Genomic DNA, 19,662 nt, shown 5'->3' on the forward strand with positions numbered 1-19,662 from the left:
CCATTAGCTAATTTGTCACCTGATGTGCCAGCTATGGCCTTATCATGTTCAATGAGCATATTAACCAACAATTCTCTAGAGGGATTCTTCCCTACCCCTACACCTGTATCAATGCAGAGACTCCTTGCACCTTTCCAGCTAAGGAGGTCATAAGCAGAGCTGGTCAGATCCAGAGTTTGATCTGTACCAGACATGATAGAAAAAGGTTTAAGGGACAGAAAAAGAAAGAAAAAGTTTCAGAACTTTTTAAGGAACAGGAAAAAAAACTTTTTCAACTTTTAAGAAACTTTTTGAAAGTTTAGAGGTACTTTTCAGCACTTAGCAAATAGAGTAAGAGAAGAAAAGCAAAACTTTTTGGTTAGGTGTACATACACTGAACTTGTTTTGTATATTTTTCTCTTATGAAAAGTACAATATGACAAAGTGGTAAGTAGTTGCAAGTACTTATCCCACCGCTGCACGACCAATGTAGGAGGCTGGCCTGGCTTGTAGTGGGTACCAAGGGGTACTTACAATTTGTACCAGGTCCAGTTATCCCTTATTAGTGTAGAAGAGGTGTCTAGCAGCTTAGGCTGATAGAAAAGGGTAGCTTAGCAGAGCAGCTTAGGCTGAACTAGGAGACATGCAAAGCTCCCACTATACCACTAGAGTCATATGCACAATATCATAAGAAAACACAATACACAGATATACTAAAAATAAAGGTACTTTATTTTTATGACAATATGCCAAAAGTATCTCAGTGAGTACCCTCAGTAAGAGGATAGCAAATATACACACGATATATGTACACAATACCAAAATTATGCAGTAATAGCAATAGAAAACAGTGCAAGCAATGTATAGTCACAATAGATTGCAATGGGATTGCAATGGGAGCACATAGGTATAGGGGCAACACAAACCATATACTCCAAAAGTGGAATGCGAATAACGTATGGACCCCAAACCTATGTGAGCTTATAGAGGGTCGCTGGGACTGTAAGAAAACAGTGAGGGTTAGAAAAATAGCCCACCACAAGACCCTGAAAAGTAGGTGTAAAGTGCACCTAAGTTCCCCAGAGAGCACAGAAGTCGTGATAGGGGAATTCTGCAAGGAAGACCAACACCAGCAATGCAACAACGATGGATTTCCGGACGAGAGTACCTGTGGAACAAGGGGACCAAGTCCAATAGTCACGATCAAGTCGGGAGTGGGAAGATGCCCAGGAAATGCCAGCTGTGGGTGCAAAGAAGCTGCCACCGGATGGTAGAAGCTGTGAGTTCTGCAACAACGAAGAGGACTAGGAACTTCCCCTTTGGAGGATGGATGTCCCACGTCGTGAAGAAGCTTGCAGAGGTGTTTCCGTGCAGAAAGACCGCAAACAAGCCTTGCTAGCTGCAAGGGTCGCGGTTAGGGTTTTTGGATGCTGCTGTGGCCCAGGAGGAGGATGTCGCCAATTGTGGGAGGAGACAGAGGGGGCGCCCAGCAAGACAAGGAGCCCAATCAGAAGCAGGTAGCACCCGCAGAAGTGCCGGAACAGGCACTACAAAGAAGAGTGAACCGGAGCTCACCCGAAGTCACAAAAGAAGGTCCCACGACGCCGGAGGACAACTCAGGAGGTTGTGCACTGCAGGTTAGAGTGTCGGGGACCCAGGCTTGGCTGTGCACAAATGAAATCCTGGAAGAGTGCACAGGAGCCGGAGCAGCTGCAAATCACGCGGTACCCAGCAATGCAGTCTGGCGTGGGGAGGCAAGGACTTACCTCCACCAAACTTGGACTGAAGAGTCACTGGACTGTGGGAGTCACTTGGACAGAGTTGCTGAGTTCCAGGGACCACGCTCGTCGTGCTGAGAGGGGACCCAGAGGACCGGTGATGCAGTCTTTTGGTGCCTGCGGTTGCAGGGGGAAGATTCCGTCTACCCACGGGAGATTTCTTCGGAGCTTCTAGTGCAGAGAGGAGGCAGACTACCCCCACAGCATGCACCACCAGGAAAACAGTCGAGAAGGCGGCAGGATCAGCGTTACAAGGTTGCAGTAGTCGTCTTTGCTACTTTGTTGCGGTTTTGCAGGCTTCCAGCGCGGTCAGCAGTCGATTCCTTGGCAGAAGGTGAAGAGAGAAGCAGAGGAACTCTGATGAGCTCTTGCATTCGTTATCTAAAGAATTCCCCAAAGCAGAGACCCTAAATAGCCCGAAAAGGAGGTTTGGCTACCTAGGAAGGAGGATAGGCTAGCAACACAGGTAAGAGCCTATCAGAAGGTGTCTCTGACGTCACCTGCTGGCACTGGCCCCTCAGATCAGTCCAGTGTGCCAGCAGCACCTCTGTTTCCAAGATGGCAGAGGTCTGGAGCACACTGGAGGAGCTCTGGGCACCTCCCCTGGGAGGTGCAGGTCAGGGGAGTGGTCACTCCCCTTTCCTTTGTCCAGTTTCGCGCCAGAGCAGGGCTGGGGGATCCCTAAACCGGTGTAGACTGGCTTATGCAGAGATGGGCAGCATCTGTGCCCATCAAAGCATTTCCAGAGTCTGGGGGAGGCTACTCCTCCCCAGCCTTCACACCTATTTCCAAAGGGAGAGGGTGTCACACCCTCTCTCAGAGGAAATCCTTTGTTCTGCATTCCTGGGCCAGGGCTGCCTGGACCCCAGGGGGGCAGAAACCTGTCTGAGGGGTTGGCAGCAGCAGCAGTGCAAACCCTGAAAAGGCAGTTTGGCAGTACCCGGGTTCTGTGCTAGAGACCCGGGGGATCATGGAATTGTCTCCCCAATGCCAGAATGACATTGGGGTGACAATTCCATGATCTTAGACATGTTACATGGCCATGTTCGGAGTTACCATTGTGACGCTATACATAGGTAGTGACCTATGTATAGTGCACGCGTGTAATGGTGTCCCCGCACTCACAAAGTCTGGGGAATTTGCCCTGAACGATGTGGGGGCACCTTGGCTAGTGCCAGGGTGCCCACACACTAAGTAACTTAGGGCCAGATGTACGAAAGGATTTTACCCATTCTGTGTCTATGGGAAAAAGCTTTCGTACATATGGCCCTTAGCACCCAACCTTCACCAGGTGAAGGTTAGACATATAGGTGACTTATAAGTTACTTAAGTGCAGTGGTAAATGGCTGTGAAATAACGTGGACGTTATTTCACTCAGGCTGCAGTGGCAGGCCTGTGTAAGAATTGTCAGAGCTCCCTATGGGTGGCAAAAGAAATGCTGCAGCCCATAGGGATCTCCTGGAACCCCAATACCCTGGGTACCTCAGTACCATATACTAGGGAATTATAAGGGTGTTCCAGCATGCTAATATGAATTGGTAAAATTGGTCACTAGCCTGTTAGTGACAATTTGTAAAGAGAGAGCATAACCACTGAGGTTCTGGTTAGCAGAGCCTCAGTGAGACAGTTAGGCATCACACAGGGAACACATACATATAGGTCACAAACTTATGAGCACTGGGGTCCTGGCTAGCAGGGTCCCAGTGACACATAACAAACATACTGAAAACATAGGGTTTTCACTATGAGCACTGGGCCCTGGCTAGCAGGATCCCAGTGAGACAGTGAAAATACCCTGAAATATACTCACAAACAGGCCAAAAGTGGGGGTAACAAGGCTAGAAAGAGGCTACTTTCTCACATCGGGGTACCATGTGGGATAGTATAAATTGCAGTGAAGACTCTACCCCATGTGGAGCAGTAATCCACCGAGGGAACCATCCCAAAGGGCAAGCATATTGTGAGAATTCTATGTTTCTCCTGTGGCCCCGTATGGGGAAACACAGCTTCCAGCTGATCTGTTCTCTGGGCTACTCAGAACGGTATTTTCTCTCATTCTATGCGTACCTTACCCATGATAGTATGTACTGTTTGTGGATTAATCCCAGTAGCCAACTGATATCCAGCAGGTGCTGATGGTGCTGGACGCGCTGGTGTAGTATTTAAAGTTTTCATTAAGAACTGACCAAGTCTTACCAGTTCACGGTATAAGTTTTGCTGGTCTGCTGCCTGTATATTTTGTATACCTGGGTGAGGTGTGTATGTGGCAAACATAGGCCACCTTGGTCCATCATTACCTATGGGACCTAATCTCACACGTTTTATTACATGTGGTAGGGCGCCATTAAACCAGTTCTGATGTTCTTGATAAGTAATCGGAATCTCAAGTTACTGGTATGCTTGGTACCGTTGAGATATGTTTGCAATTATGTAAGTATGAAATGTGAATGATCTTTGGTCCTCCTCAGGAAAGGTGACCCAAGAACAGAATGTTTCTGTTTGGTACGCTTCACTAGCTTCTATTATGAATGTGACATCCCCGCCCTCATCTGTTAAGCCATGCGCTACTAGGTGTAGTGTTAATGCTTGTCTAACATTCTCAGGAAGGTCTTTGGCGTTAGCCATATTGTGAAATGGGTAAAGAGATAGAACACCAAACGAGGAGTAAAGTCCTTTTAAGAGTTCGAGCTCGAACAACCACCAGCCTAATTAGGTGCTTCCTGTTCAGCTGAGGAGCATCTCCCCAAGACCACGGACGTCTCCATATAATGGTACTTAGGGTACCTGCTGTATGTGAGACAGTGATAGTCAGGGTATACGTAAATTAGTGCCTAAACATCATCGTTGGTGGCGCCATGTCGTAGTTTGACTCTTACTCTAGGCAAGACTGCTGGTTTAACAATGACAGTACTTATGTTTGTAGGTGACTATGCCAATCCTACAACAAATCGCAACTGTTGTCCCAACCCTCCCGGCTCACAAGCATCACCTCACCAAAAACCCAAACAGTAAAAGGTGATTTGTGGCAGCCTTTACGCATGGACTCAAGAGTGTGACATCTCGGATAGTGTCTTTGTTTGGTAGTGGTGTCGTTGGCGGCATCGCAGTGGTTTTTCCTCTTGAACAGCACAAAATACATAGTTCCCACAGCTGCAGGTCGAGGAAACTGAAGTCTTTGGTGTCCCTGAGACTTCCAACAGGAGGCAAGCTCTCCTCCAAGCCCTCAGAGAACTCTCTCAAGCAGGATACACAGCAAAGTTCACCCTTTGCACTCTTTTAAGGCAGAAGCAGCAACTGTAGGCCAGTCCGGCAAAGCAGCACGGCAAAGGGACAGTACTCCTCCTCCAGCTCTTCAGCTCTTCTCCTTGGCAGAGGGTCCTCTTGATTCCAGAAAGATTCTAAAAGTCTGGGGTTTGGGGTCCAATACTTATACCCCGTTCTGCCTTTGAAGTTGGCAAACTTCAAAGCAAAGTCACAAGTGTTTGCAAGATCCTTCCTTGTCCAGGCCAGGCCCCAGACACACACCAGGGGGTTGGAGACTGCATTGTGTGAGGGCAGGCACAGTCCTTTCAGGTGTAAGTGACCACTCCTCCATCCCCTCTAGCTCAGATGGCTCATCAGGATATGCAGGCTACACCCCAGCTCCCTTTGTGTCACTGTCTAGAGAGAGGTGCAAACAGCCCAACTGTCAAACTGACCCAGACATGGAATCCATAAACAGGCAGAGTCACATAACGGTTTAAGCAAGAAAATGCCTAGTTTCTAAAAGTGGCATTTTCAAACTCACAATCTAAAAACCAACTTCACTAAAATATGTATTTCTAATTTGTGAGTTCAGAGACCTCAAACTTGATATTTCTATCTGCTCTCAAAGGGAATCTGCACTTTAAAGTTATTTAAAGGCAGCCCCTGTGTTAACGTATGAGAGAGCTAAGCCTTGCAACCGTGAAACCCAAATTTGGCAGTATTTCACTGTTAGAACATGTAAAACACACCAGTACATGTCCTACCTTTTAACTACTCTGAACCCTGCCCATGGGCCTACCTAGGGGCTACCTTAGGGGTGCCTTACATGTACCAAAAGGGAAGGTTTGGGCCTGGCACGTGAGTACACTTGCCAGGTCGAATTGCCAGTTTAAAACTGCACACACAGACACTGCAGTGGCAGGTCGGAGACATGTTCACAGGGCACTCGTGGTGGCAAAACCAGTTCTGAATGCCCACTAGTAGCATTTGATTTACATGTCCTGGGCACCTCTAGTGCACTTTACTAGGGACTTACCAGTAAATCAAATATGCGAATCATGGATAAACCAATCAACAGTACAGTTTATATAGGAAACACGTGCACTTTATCACTGATTAGCAGTGGGAAAGTTTGCAGAGACAGTAAACCACCAAAAACAGACCTGAAAAAACACGAGGAAGAAAGCAAAAGGTTTGGGTAGAACCCTGCAAAAAGAGACATTTCGAGCATAATTCATGAATTCTGTAACCTCCAGTAATGCCGATTCAGTAATGAAACATAACAGAAAACCAGATTGAGAGTTATGCAGCAGGTTATTGGATTCCACAAAATAAGTTAGCTGTCTATTTACCAGTTTTATCCATTATTTTTTCAACCACTGGTAGGAGAGAAATTGGTCTAAAATTATTCAGTAAAGCCGGATCCGCATTAGGTGTCTTCAATAAATGAAAAAGAAATCAACCTTTAAGACACTCTACTCCAAACCCATTTTCAAGGCAGCATCTTTGGTGGTAGGTAGGTTTGAACATGCATAATCCTCACCTTTAGCCCTGACATAGAATGTAAGATTTACTACCAATAGGTGTACAAATTTAAACTTATCTGTATAACAGCTTTAACATGATAAAAGTAAAATAACATGCAGTTGAGATAAAAAAAAACATTTTTTTGAGAGAAATGTGACATGCTAACATTATCTAATGTAGGCCTCAATTTCAAAATGGTCGATGCTGTCTGCAACTATTTTTTCAACATGTAATTCTTTTTGTCCCTGTCCCACCCTGCTCATCAAACTATTCAGGCAGAAAAATCTTTGTAAACACCCCTTTGAGATGTAAAGCCACTTTCCCAGTTACAGACAGATTTTTCTTTTCTTTAGAGTTCTGTAGCACTCTGGTTCTCTGAGAGTGAATATTTCCAAGGCCTCATTGATTGGACCACAGTGAATTCTCATGAGAACTTGTCCTTGTATATTATGTAACGATATTTGTGTTAACAATGTAGGTACCTGAAGGGCACCAGGAATGGAACTGCAATATGTGAATCTGTGGGATCACCCTAAAAAATGTTTACTGCAGAAAATGTATCATCCTTTCTTTAACCTGATTGCTTCAAACTGTGTGCTTCCTGCATGATTGCATTCATGCATGGTTTTCGTTGCATTTTGCATTATAAACGAAGCCCATTCTATTATATAAGAAGCCCATTTCTAAGGGTTGAGGGCTCACTCTCACCGAATTTTTTGAACGTGACACTATGTTGGTCTGACTTTTGATTTATAACTTATTTTTAAAAACCCCAACTATATTTTGTTCTGCCACGTTGTTACTTGCATTTTACTCTGAGCTTTGTGTTTTTTTAAATGTAAATGACTTATTGACTGACTCTCAAACATTTATTTTGTTTCCTTTAATGCATTGAATCTTTTAATAGCCTTTGTGGGTTCATTACAATATTTGTTAGACTTCATTGTAAAGCTTAATGAGCTCTGCATTTAATTTTGAAATGTTATTGAATATCAGATTTAATTGATGACCAAACCCAGTTAGGAGCCACAGAATCCTTAGGGGATTAACACCGCTCCTGGTTCATCAGCAGTGCTTTCATTTGACATAAACAGAAATAGTGCAATTGCTTTTCACAAGGTAAGTTTAAATTCTATTAAGGGCACACATGCGAGGATTATCTCACCCTTGAAATTTAGTTAGAAGATTCTTCCCTTCCTGAGGGTACGGCAGTGACGGTAAACAGGTCTATTATGATTTACTGATTATTTGTGCTGTAGATAAAAGTTTATTAGTGAATGCACTGTACTAACTGAAATAGACAATCTGCCTAAGATAAAAGTTACTCTTATTTTTTTTGAGCTATGATGGTATAGTAATAGTGTTTCAGCAATGTGCTTTTTCATACAACTTTTTTTCTGAAAGAACTGGATAATAGTTTCTTATTGCCTTATTGGGTTCTCATCAGAAGAATTGATCGTGAGGAAAAGGGAGGATAGAAATTCCTCGCAAGGAAGTACAGGCTAGGGAGTGTTCACAGGACTATATTGTGGGCTGGTTACTGCTATTGGGGTACTATTCCGCTACTCTGTTTCAATTCATTCCTCTTTTCACTGGTGTGTGTTAAATGTAGTGTTTATCCTGTTTATTACTGAAGAGAAATCCCTTTGGCTATGACTGCTGGAGACATAAACTGAAGAACGTTATGTATAAACTCATGCATGCCAATGTCAATTCAGGCAGATAACTACTAATTTCTAGAGTAGTATCCTGCCTCTACTTGCAAAAACCTGATTCCTCGGTTGGCTACAGTGGCAGGGACTGGTCTTGTATGACTAAGGATATGCAGACATTAAACTGCTTCTACAGGCCAGTGCACAACATTTTTGTCACGCTCTCTCAGCCTGCTGTAATCTTTTCTCCATGCTCTTGACGGATAAGGAAATTTTTTTGCATTCCTGATATTCGATCCTGCAGCAGCACTCTTGCAAGTATCATACATACCAATACCCGATAAGATTTTACACTGTCTTCCTAAATCTCAGTTACCTCCTGTCTTAAAGCATGGTTGTCGATAATGTATATTTGCATTCTGCAAATGGACATAGTACAGCTACATGTTAAAATGTTAAGTTTGTCGACTATTGCAGAAGGGTATTTCCTAAAAAGATGCCTTCTCACCATACAAACTGAAGAAAACTTAAGTGAATTGAAAAAGTGATCATTAAAACACATTTTGAAAAAGGAATTGAGGTTGTTTACGTACCATGATCATCTATTGACATTTTGTGCATGTACAGTTTAGTAACATGAGTTTGATTTAATAATTTATGGGACTAAAGTTAGGGCAGATTAAAGTGAGAAACATTTACCGGCAACAGGATTAGTAATATGGAAATGAGGGAAATTATCCATTAACTAATAATAAAGTGAAAGACCCCCCCACTGCACGCCATGTTGTACCGCCTCCTATGTAAAGAATAATTTTGTATTGTATTGCAACGTTCATATAACATTTACTATCCCTGTGTGGGCGCTATCAGCTAACCCTCTCATCCACTGGTCTGTAATTGTGTAAATCGCATTTTTCTTCTAGCCACTGTTGCACGGGGCAGTGGGTCAAACCACTTCAGCCAATGGTTAACGTCACTGGCATCATTCTGCCCTTTCACAAATAACGCATTCTCACACAAAGTATTGCCCTTCTGTACCAAGTACAGAACACAGCAATGTGTTCTATTATGAGGCCACAGGCAACCATATTTTTTTCTTGGTCATAAAATGCCACCCAGGCACCTTAACAATTTATCTAAAGACATATGAACATTACATTATAGTTTGTACTGTGCAAGCTTTGCCTTTTGTCAAAATAATTAAATTAGCTCCTAAATGTGAGAATCTGTTGTGCACAGCATTTACACCCAAACATGCAACTCGTTATTAAAAGCATCAGCTAGCAACTTGTAAAAAAAAAAAACACAAGTGTTAACACTCATTCTGTAATGAGCACTGTTTCTCACAATGAGATCACAAGCACATGTGAGATTAAACGGATTTCTACTAGCTGTGGCAGGAAAACACCGAATTATGAGGCAGGGTAGACCAATTTATGTGGCAAGAAAAGTTCAGTTATGAATTTACAATCCCAATAGCTCTAACTCATGCCAACGTGAGACCAATTGCATTGTAAATACTAGTTTTTCTTTGAATTCTGGAATTTGTAGTCTTGCTTATTTCATAAAACAGAACTACAAGTCCATAAATTCAAAGGGAAAACATGGCCTGGGTCAGCATATCACTCACAGGCCTGGGAAACACTGCACCTATGAATCGTTACTCTTCTATAGCTAGGAAAGTTTACTCTAAATTTGCGTCCAATCTTCTATTTTCTGCTTGCCATGCCTGACCTGACACAACAATCATTTTATTTTGAACGGCTTCATTTTGAACGACTTTGCTCATCTTTTGAGTTGAGAGTTGAAGACAACCTTTGGTCTCGTTCCGCTGCTTGAAATGCAGCTGAGCAAGCTCAAGGTGTGGAATGGCACAACTAAAGTCGATGGGTTTTAACAATAAGTAAATCAATATGAGTTGTTGAGGGCCAAATACATTTAAACTTCCCGCCGCGGCAGCCCTTTTACCGCGCGAGCTGCAAGAATCGTTGCCATGGGAATATCCAACCAATCATCGGACATACATTTCTAACGTCGAATCTTGCAGGTCAGGCAGAAAGTGCCCTTGTTATGTTACCAAAGCAACTATGGTGCTTCACACGCTACATCAATAAAGCTGGATAGAGGAGTTGTACCGCCATCTTGGAATTTTCCAATTTTAAGTTTGAGATGCCAATGCAGTAGAACAAGTCCTTCTGAATGCCATAGTACATCTGCCCCATTTCCTATTTTGTGCATATTGTAAACATGAAAATATTTACTAGCGGTAAAAGGAAGTAATTTTCTATAATTATTTTTAAAAAGTGTTTTATGTTAACTAGCGGATATCAACACTTGTTGTGCTGCTCCTATATTTCGCCAGTAAGCGAAGCTCTTCTTCAGAGTCCGACTCACTAACGGCATGTCTGTTTCTGCATCTTTTTCGTCATAGATGGCTGTGCAGACCTCAACCTATGAGCTTCTCCTCCGGGGCTTATAGTCCCGGCTCACATGCGGTGGTGCTATGACTTCCGGAGTAATGGGAAGACTTGTTCCGGTACAGCAGCGGCAGGGTGATACTCTTTTCTATTGAGCAGCAGCAGCGGTTACTTTGGGGATGGTTTAGCCCTCTTGTTCTAGGCGTGTCACTTTTTTTCCTAACCAACCACAGGAAAATCCAGCGATGAAGACCGCCCAGTTCCGCCCACTGGCCCATCAATCAATTTAAATTTAGCTTTCGGAGTACTCTTCCTTGCTTCCCTGCAAAAGGTGCTAGTTATAGTCAGCTCAGCAGAGAAGTTGAGGCAATTGGATGTTTTGTCTTCTCCAATCGGGTGAGTTCAGGTAAATTCCATATTCAGAAAGCTTTCATTTTGCCACGAAAAGTTGTGATGGTCGCTTTATTTCCTTCTTAGGTATGTTTTTTTTACATTCACCCTCATCTATGGCTTTGATTGTTATGCATATCAACCTGAAACTTTTTTTTCACTTACGTGTTGCTTAAACGGCTACTCATAAATGCTTTATCTACCTGATCTACCTGGACTGTAACTGTAGGCATACGCCGCCTTACATCTCAAATATTCTTTCTTTCTGCTAACACATCGATGTAATCATATCCGAGTTTGTCTGGACATATTTTATTGTATTTTGACAATACTCTCTCTCGACGACGCGATGAAACATTTATACAGAAAGCCAGAAACACTGTGTGCGGTGTGCAGTAGAAAGGGTGATTTCGTTTTATGCCTTTATGGGAAGTGTTTTCATGTCTTGTACGATGATGTAATTTATTTTGTGATAAGGACTAAAACTTGTGGTTAGGTACACAGCACTAGTCTGGTCATAATAACAGGATGCTCAGCGTGTGTACCCCAAAATGAGAGAGTAATCAGAGAAGGCCTAGTAATCCATATGGCGACATCTACCAGGCAGAGATGACTTTGGATGAGTAAAAGGTTGCACAAAGGTCAAGAATTGGAATTGGTGGTATGAACAACAGCCCTTCACTTTTCTAAGGACCAAGATACTGCCTGCTGATGAGCACATACACCACATGAATGAGGGATAATGGTGATGAGCAGCCAAGGTTGGCAACTCGAACAGAAACGACGTCAGGTATTTCTAAAGTACTACTTTGAATGGTTGTGATACGTGCCACTACACTCAAAGTCGTTCAGAGAAAGTGTGTGCCCCACTCCCTGGTTTAACTGTTCCAAAAACCCTTAAAAAGCAACATTCTTTATTCAATATTTAGGTAGTATTCTTAATTTCATTTCATAGTGTGTTTATCAACCTATTGTGAAATGAAATAATGTTTTTCAATCATGTGATTTATTGGACTCTTGGATTTCCAATTTGACTTGCTGTATGTTATGGAACACGTTATAGTGATGTGCTGTTAAGTTGTTATTTCTTAGTGTGCCCTTCCCATTTTTCTATGAGAAACTACATAAGGCCCAAATTCCACTACGCTTGCTAGGCCAAAGATAGCACATTTAGAGCTGCCAAAGCGAGGCAGGCCCTAGCCCGGGTCGAGGCTCAGACCCTACCTAGATTGACACCTGGTAAGTGTAAGGGTATGACACAAAGTGCTTGATTGGCTTCTGCCATAACAGTGCAAGAGCTGATCACCTTGTCTCATGTTACCCTTCTGTCCTCACCACTCGATGTGAGTTCCTTTACAAGTTTATAAGGGTGTGGAACTTTGAGGACACTTGCAATATACTTTTCATGTACAGCAGAAGGTATTCTATTTCTTATAATAATACGTGGCACACCACCTCCCTTCCCACAAACTATTTACATTTCTGGTAGTTGCAGACATGAAGAATATAAGTGGAATCTACAGTGCGAAATTTAACATTTAGGATTGTGTTGCAGAAACCAAAATACGATATTGAAATCAGTTTATAATGAGTCAGATTAACAAATGCTGTAACTAAGAATGTGCAGCAAAATGCAGTTTCTTTCCTGTAATGACGTATGGCATGCACACAGTAAACATGTTGCCATAAATATGCTCACTCTTCATTTAAGAAAAGCAAATCAAAAGACAGAAAAGCCAGTTTTGTTTAAGAACAGCTGTAGTAATGCCCTGTGACCTGTCTTTCACCCTGGCTGCTGGGTCTGGCAGCAGGGCACACTTCAGCTGAGCAGTTAAGTTATTGTTTTCCTTACAGGTGACTAGAGATATCACATCTCTACTGTAATAAACAAAAAATTGAGATAGACCTTTATAAAGGGATTTCATGCTCCAACATATAAAAACGTGTAGTGTTCCGGACTATTTTGTAGTACGTTTTCTTGTTTTGAAGAGGTTTTTCGAAATCCCCACAGTGTGGAGACAGTAAGCCTGAGAGCTCCAGTCGACCCAGTTAAAAAAAGTAGTCGTATGTGAAAAATAAAAAGTTAAAGTCTGGGAAAATTAAGACCTAGATTAGTATCTGGGCAAGTCCATAGTGTTAGGTTCTGTTGTATTGTAGGCAGATTTTGTAAAAGGATAAAAAAAGATGATTGTACCGTTCTCATTTGACTTGTCTGTTTTAATGAGGGGCTTTTCATGTTACACCAGGTAAATTGGCCACATGGGATGTCAGCGTCAAGGACGAGCAGACTGGAATTGTTGGTTTCATAATTAGATCCCACATTTCCTTGTTGTCGGATCTACTGTTGCTCATTAGATGGATCAATTTTCATCTCCGCTGCCCCCGACGGATGGGAGAATGGGGCTACCTTCTTCGGACACGGAACTCCAGAAAATGCTAATAGATGAAAGGATGCGGTGCGAAAGTCACAAAACGAACTACCAGACTTTAAAAGCAGAGCACACAAGGTACGTTATTTTTTAGGACCTACATGCTCACCTGACCTTAGTATCCTCAATGGAATATTATACATGATGTAGTATTCACCTACAAGAGTGACACTGGGTCTTATTGTGCTTGAAAATCTTAAAATTATTGCTGTGGGAGTTTTGATGTGGGTCAAATATGCGTTCTGCAACAAACATTTGTGACCTCTCAGCCATATAATTTGACAGTATTGCCCCTATTCACACAGCAATCCTTGTTGATATGTTTTCCCTCTTGCAAAGTAGTAGAAAACATAAACTATAATTTCATAAAATATGCAACCACAATTGTGGCAATAGATCTAGTGTTTTTTGGTACTTAAGAATTTAGGAATTATCCTCATAGTGTGTTTTCTTAACTTCATTGTAGGATCACCAAACTCTTTACCTCTGTAGGTAAAGTATAACTATAAATCATTGATCACATTATTGAGTGTAGACACTGGGCATTTATAGTATTTGAGTATATTTGTACAACTAGCATGTTGAGTAGAGAGACTCTACACAAGTTACATTAAAAGGTAGTTTGCTATGTATGGTAATATAGAGTACCTGCACTAGAGAGAATGCTGAGTGACTGAGACACAAGATGAGGATAATTGGATGTTCAAAGAATGGCTGCAACTCTGTCACAAGATGTTATATGAATCTTGGGAAGCAAACATATCTTAATTTTAGGTTTTTGACCTCCACAAAGCTAAAATACGGAGTCGGGATGGCGGGAATTACATAAATTATATAATCCTTAAAACATTCTGCAAATGCTTTTATATTCAGGCTGCAGGATGAATTTACAAAGTCACAAAATGAATTAAAGCGGCTCCTTGTTGAGAAGCAGACTGTTCAGGAGAAATTTCAGCTTTTGCTTGCTGAACTCCGTGGGGACTTGTTAGACAAGACAAGGGAGCTGGAAGAACTAAAGACACAGGTAATGACGAAACATGGCTGATGAATGATTACCTTTTTCACACAGTCTGTCCATGTGATTTGGCAATTTATGATGCTTTTCTGTACTTTTAGTGTTTTAAAGCGGTTATATTTTCCACTTAAAATTTGAATGATTGTGTTCCCATTCAAACAGTACTTCTAGGTTAATTCTGTACAACATATTTCGTCTTAGTTTCTGTCTCTCTTTCAAATTAAATTTACTTTGATTTGCAATAGTGCAAAGTACACTGTTTGCATTTTTTATATTTGTATTTTGTATTAGATTTCTGGAAGCCTTGCAAAACAGATACAATAATTACACTGTTAAATGTAACAAAATGTTATGCTTAGTATTACCTCTAAATATAGGCCCAAGCAGAGGCAAAAAAGAAAATGATCAAAATGGCAAAAACGTAAACATTCACAATGTAGGGAAATGTGCAGGCTTGAGCATGAGAAATAGTCAAGCTTCCACTCAGTCCTTTACTTTTTGTAATGGCTTTGGGAAAAGGGTCTGAGTAACGCCCATTTTCACAATTAGCTTTTAGATCTTAGGACTTCTCGTAAAAATTATGTTATTTGAGGTTTGCTAATGTCAGCCTGGTCCTCAGAAAATACATTGATAGAGATCTCTGTTTTATGTACAGTCCTGTGAACTTACAATCATATCGTGATGAGACTGAGCTAAGCCTTTCCAGCAAAAAAACATCAACTCCTTTCGAATTTCTAGGCCAATATAGCCTTCTTGGTTTCAAGTATGCTGTCCTTTGCTGAACTCCGAGGAACAAAATATTGAGATTTGGTAAAGCTATTTCTGTTTGATCTCGTATGTGGTCCTGCGTAACTTGATAATACACTCATCTCTGCAAAGATAAGAAACCTTGGAATCAAATTTGACCAGGACTTATCCTTTAAATCTCAGGTTGCTTCAGCGTCCACCACATGATTTGAAAGCCTAAAGAAAAACACTGAACTTCTCAACCTCCATAACTCATAAAACTGATGTACGCTCTGATCCCATCCAGACTTGACTATGGGAAATCTGTATATTTGGGGCTCTCTAAGTAGTTAATTCAACGACTACAGATAGTCCAGAAAGCCTCAATCAGACTTAATTCTGCACCTTTTCAGACACTTCTTTCTCAGATCTCCCAGATCTCTTTCAAAGCGCCAGTTCTTACCTTATGTGCCTTATCAAATAAGGGACCTAAATACCTTCAGAAATTCATTATCTCGTGGCGGCATCTCAGATATTCTAGGCCCAGATTTCTGATGATTTTGCATTTTAAGTGCAACAGAATGGGGGGACACTCCTTTTAATATCTGGTCTCTAAGCAGTGGTACTTCATTCCACAGGACCCTCGCCAGGCTTCCACAGAAGTGTCTTTTTAAAAGTGCTGAAACCTCCCTTCTCAGAGCATAAGGCATAGTCTCTAGCACCAGGACATCCTGGTACTTTGCAACTCTCTCGATCTATGAACATTCATTCTAGAGACCTAATTTTCGTGAATTCACTGGACCCCAGTAAAATTGTTTTCTAATGCTCTTTAATCTATCAACATGTCCTTCTGGTGTGAGAGCTATATATTTTCAACTGCTGGTTTATTTGGTCCCTGGATATCTATGAAGTAGGTGTTTAGGAAGTAATGCTCTGGGTAAGAAACTGAAGTAGAAAATGTTTGATGGTGTTTTAGGATTAGGACATTAAACATGAAAAGGTATCTATATCCATTCCCTGTGATGGTAAACTTGAGCTCAACAGCCTATTCTATGCCCTTCATTTCAATCTATTCATCTGCCGCCCACTATTATATTTGAAATGTATCTAGAAATGTGTAGGAAAGTGCCCCTTTTGTCGTGGTCACCCCTACTTTTTGCCACTGGTACTGATGTTTTTTAACTGATGTGCACTTAGTCCTGCTAACCAGGCCCCAGTGTCAGTGCTCTTTCCCTAAATACAAGGTAAAATTGGTCTAATTGTCACACAATTGGGATACACTTTGGCACCCTAGAGCATGGGTACCAAAGAGGTTCTCTAAGGGCTTCAACATGTATTACACTACCCTAAGGGACCCCATATAAATTGCATGCAGCCTGCCGTTGTAGACTGCATGTCATTGTGCAAACCATGAGTGAAAACGCAACAACGCACACTGCATATAATTAGGGCTGCCGCTTTCATGGTATTTATTTTTTCAACATTTTCATCTTTGATTATCTATATTTATTTTTTGCTAATTTTTTTGTATTTATCTATTTTTATATTTACTGTATAAATGAACTGCAGTGGGTATTGTTGTATTGTTCCACATTTATTTAACTGTAAAATGTATAGTCACACTTGAATGTCTAAAGGGGTTTGGCAGTATACAGTGCAATAGCATTTATCTTATAACACTTGCTTTGTAGAATAGGATATATAACTGTAGATCTGCACTCAATGAAGGTTAATTAGGAAATCTATTGTCTGTTTTTTTTTCATCTCCCCACTTCTCAACTAGTACCCCTACTGACCTGGCATTCATGATTGACATTAGAGAAAATCATCCAAAGGAGGCCTATTTCTGTATTTAAAAATAAATACAGACAGGAAAGTAAACAGTTTTCTGTCTGTATTTGTTAGATCTGGCAGCTTTTTGGCATGTCTCCCCTGTCTTTTTGCCTTCTGACCTCCTGTTTTTAATGGTATATTGGACTCTGTTTTTGCTGGTTCATTGTCTCTAGCAGTGGTAAAGTGTGCAATTAGTGCTAAAGTGCGAGTGCTCCCTATGTTAATTGTATTGGTGATTAGGTTATCCATGATTTGCATATCTGATTTACAGGTAAGTCCCTAGTAAAGTGCACTAGGGGTGCCCAGAGCCTGTAAATTAAATGCTACTCATGGGTCTTTAGCACTGATTGTGCCACCCACACGAGTAGCCCTGTGAACATGTCTCAGACCTGCCACTGCAGTGTCTGTGTGTGAAGTTTTAAACCCACTTGCCAGGCCTAAACCTTCCCTTTTACTACATGTAAGGCACCCCTAAGGTAGGTGCAGTGTATTTAGAAGGTAGGACATGTAGTGGTGTGTTTTACATGTCCTAGCAGTGAAATACTGCCAAATTAGTTTTTCACTGTTGCAACGTCTATCTCTCTCATAGGTTAACATGGGGGCTGCCTTTAAATAACCTTAAAGTGCAGTTTCCCTTTGAAAGCAGATAGAGATTTGGAGTTTGGGGTCTCTTAACCCACAATTTAAAAATACATCTTTTAGTAAGGTTGGTTTTTAGATTGTTAGTTTGAAAATGCCCCTTTTATAAAGTAGGCATTTTCTTGCTTAAACCATTATGTGACTCTACATGTTTGTGGATTCCTTGTCTGGGTCAGTGTGACAGTTGGGCTGTTTACACCTCTCATCTAGACAGTGACACAAAGGGAGCTGGGTTGTAGCCTTCATATCCTGATGAGCCATCTGAGCTAGAGTGGAGGGAGGAGTGGTCATTTACATCTGAAAGGACTGTGCCTGCCCTCACACAATACAGTCTCCAACCCCATGGTGTGTGTCTCGGGCCTGGACTGGGCAAGGCAGGATCGTGTAAACAGCAGAGACTTTCCTTTGAAGTTGGGCAACTTCAAAGGCAGAAATGGGTATACGTAGTGGACCCAAAACCCCAGACTTTTAGAATCTTTCTGGAATCAAAAGGAACCTCTGCGAAGGAGAAGAGCTGGAGGAGGAGTACTGATTCTTTGCTGTGTTGCTTTGCTGGTTTGGCCTGCAGTTGCTGTTTATGCCTTAAAAAAAGAGCATAGGTCAAACTTTGCTGTCTATCCTGCTTGAGAAAGTTTACCAAGGGCTTAGAGTAGGGCTTGCCTCCTGTCTAAGTCTCAGGGACACCAAAGACTTCAGTTTCGTCTGCCTACAGCACTGGGACCTGTGTGTTTTGTGCTGTTCGGGAAGAAAAACCACTGCAATGCCACCAATGACGCAGCTGGCCTGCACCGTGACCTGCCAACGCCTCACGAACTCGCACTGCCCCGCTTCGCACCACAATCCTAGTCTCACTGACGCCACCATCTGATGCTGCCACCAAGCCTCTGCTTGCACCAAGATCTGTGGGCCCCGCACGCAGGCATCGCCTTGCTCACACCGCAGCCTGGGCATCCCCGATGATGCCGCTCCTGCAGACACCGGCGCTGCTGTCTACACCGTGGCCTGTGGACACTGCTTGTGAGGAACACAAAGCACAATCCTGTACTGCACCGCAGCCCCCACCCGCCCACACCAGCACCATCAAATCCAGTGTTGTCAACAGATGTCCCTGCACCGCAACCTGGGGGCGCTGCCCATAGCCCGTCCCATGCTGCACCGCCGACTTGTGCCTACTGGCAACAGCACTTCAGCAACAACGACGCAGATGCCTGCACAGTGACCTGGTGACACTGCACTTCCCACCGCCCGCTTCAATCTGCAGCCCTGGTCTCTCTGACGCCGTTGGATGCCCTGTGACCTGTGGGTACCGCATGTCACATCGTCCTGCATCGCACGCAGCCCCAAAGCCATCCGCACCAGCGCTCCTGACTTCATCAGCCCGGAGTTCGTTCTACAACCTGTGTGGCTTAAAGGGCCCGACGACCTCCGCACAGGGAAGCCATCTTTAGGTGTGTACTGGGCACTGGTCTTTAAGAATTACTTCGCTACATAATGGCTTCACTGAAACCTATGCTGTTTGATATCAAACACATTGTCTTAATAAATCAACACTGATGCCCGTATTGTTTTTTTTATTAGCATAAGTAAAACGAAAGACTGGGAAAAAAAAAAACGTTCTTTCCTTTCCTTTTTTTTTTTTTTTTTGCGCCATGAAATTTGCATGCAGCTCTTTGATGGCAAGATCACTATGCTTGATCACTATTGTAACTTATGAACTGCACAGTTAACAAAAGAATCTCTGTGACAAAAGCAGTGGCACACTGTGCTAGCACTTAAAATACTGTTCTATGCATGTTCATTGTAGCAGGCATACTAATCAACTGTGCTACCTTAGATGAGTCAAAACTGCCACTAGACAAAACTCCCATCTCGCTCCAGCAGGTACATTTAATCACCAGAGTTATCTTGACAACTTTATTTTTCCCCGAAAGTGGCTGGATGTACAAGGAACTTTACAGTGCTGCACAAAGTAAATAATAAAAATAAAAACATGCATGTGTTTTGAGAGGCCCCAGCCAGAGAAGTGCACTC

At 42.3% G+C, this 19,662-nt stretch overlaps 1 protein-coding gene across 4 annotated transcripts in view; it reads left to right on the forward strand.

Annotated features, from left to right (window-relative positions):
- Nucleotides 1–10,862: 10,862 nt before the first annotated feature.
- CEP83 (centrosomal protein 83) overlaps nt 10,863–19,662 on the forward strand; it is a 188,837-nt gene continuing 180,037 nt past the window's right edge. For 2 of the 4 annotated variants that reach the window (XM_069229114.1, XM_069229116.1), the window contains exons 1-3: nt 10,899–11,005; nt 13,236–13,496; nt 14,292–14,442. In XM_069229114.1, the coding sequence (XP_069085215.1) occupies nt 13,345–13,496; nt 14,292–14,442 (303 nt within the window). In that variant the 5' untranslated portion in view covers nt 10,899–11,005; nt 13,236–13,344. Of the gene's footprint in view, nt 11,006–13,235; nt 13,497–14,291; nt 14,443–19,662 lie in introns of those variants that run through there. The other 2 variants (XM_069229113.1, XM_069229115.1) reach the window with 2 other exon arrangements.

This window comes from Pleurodeles waltl, chromosome 4_1 (assembly GCF_031143425.1).
Source record: "Pleurodeles waltl isolate 20211129_DDA chromosome 4_1, aPleWal1.hap1.20221129, whole genome shotgun sequence".
Classification (NCBI taxonomy): Eukaryota; Metazoa; Chordata; class Amphibia; order Caudata; family Salamandridae; genus Pleurodeles; species Pleurodeles waltl.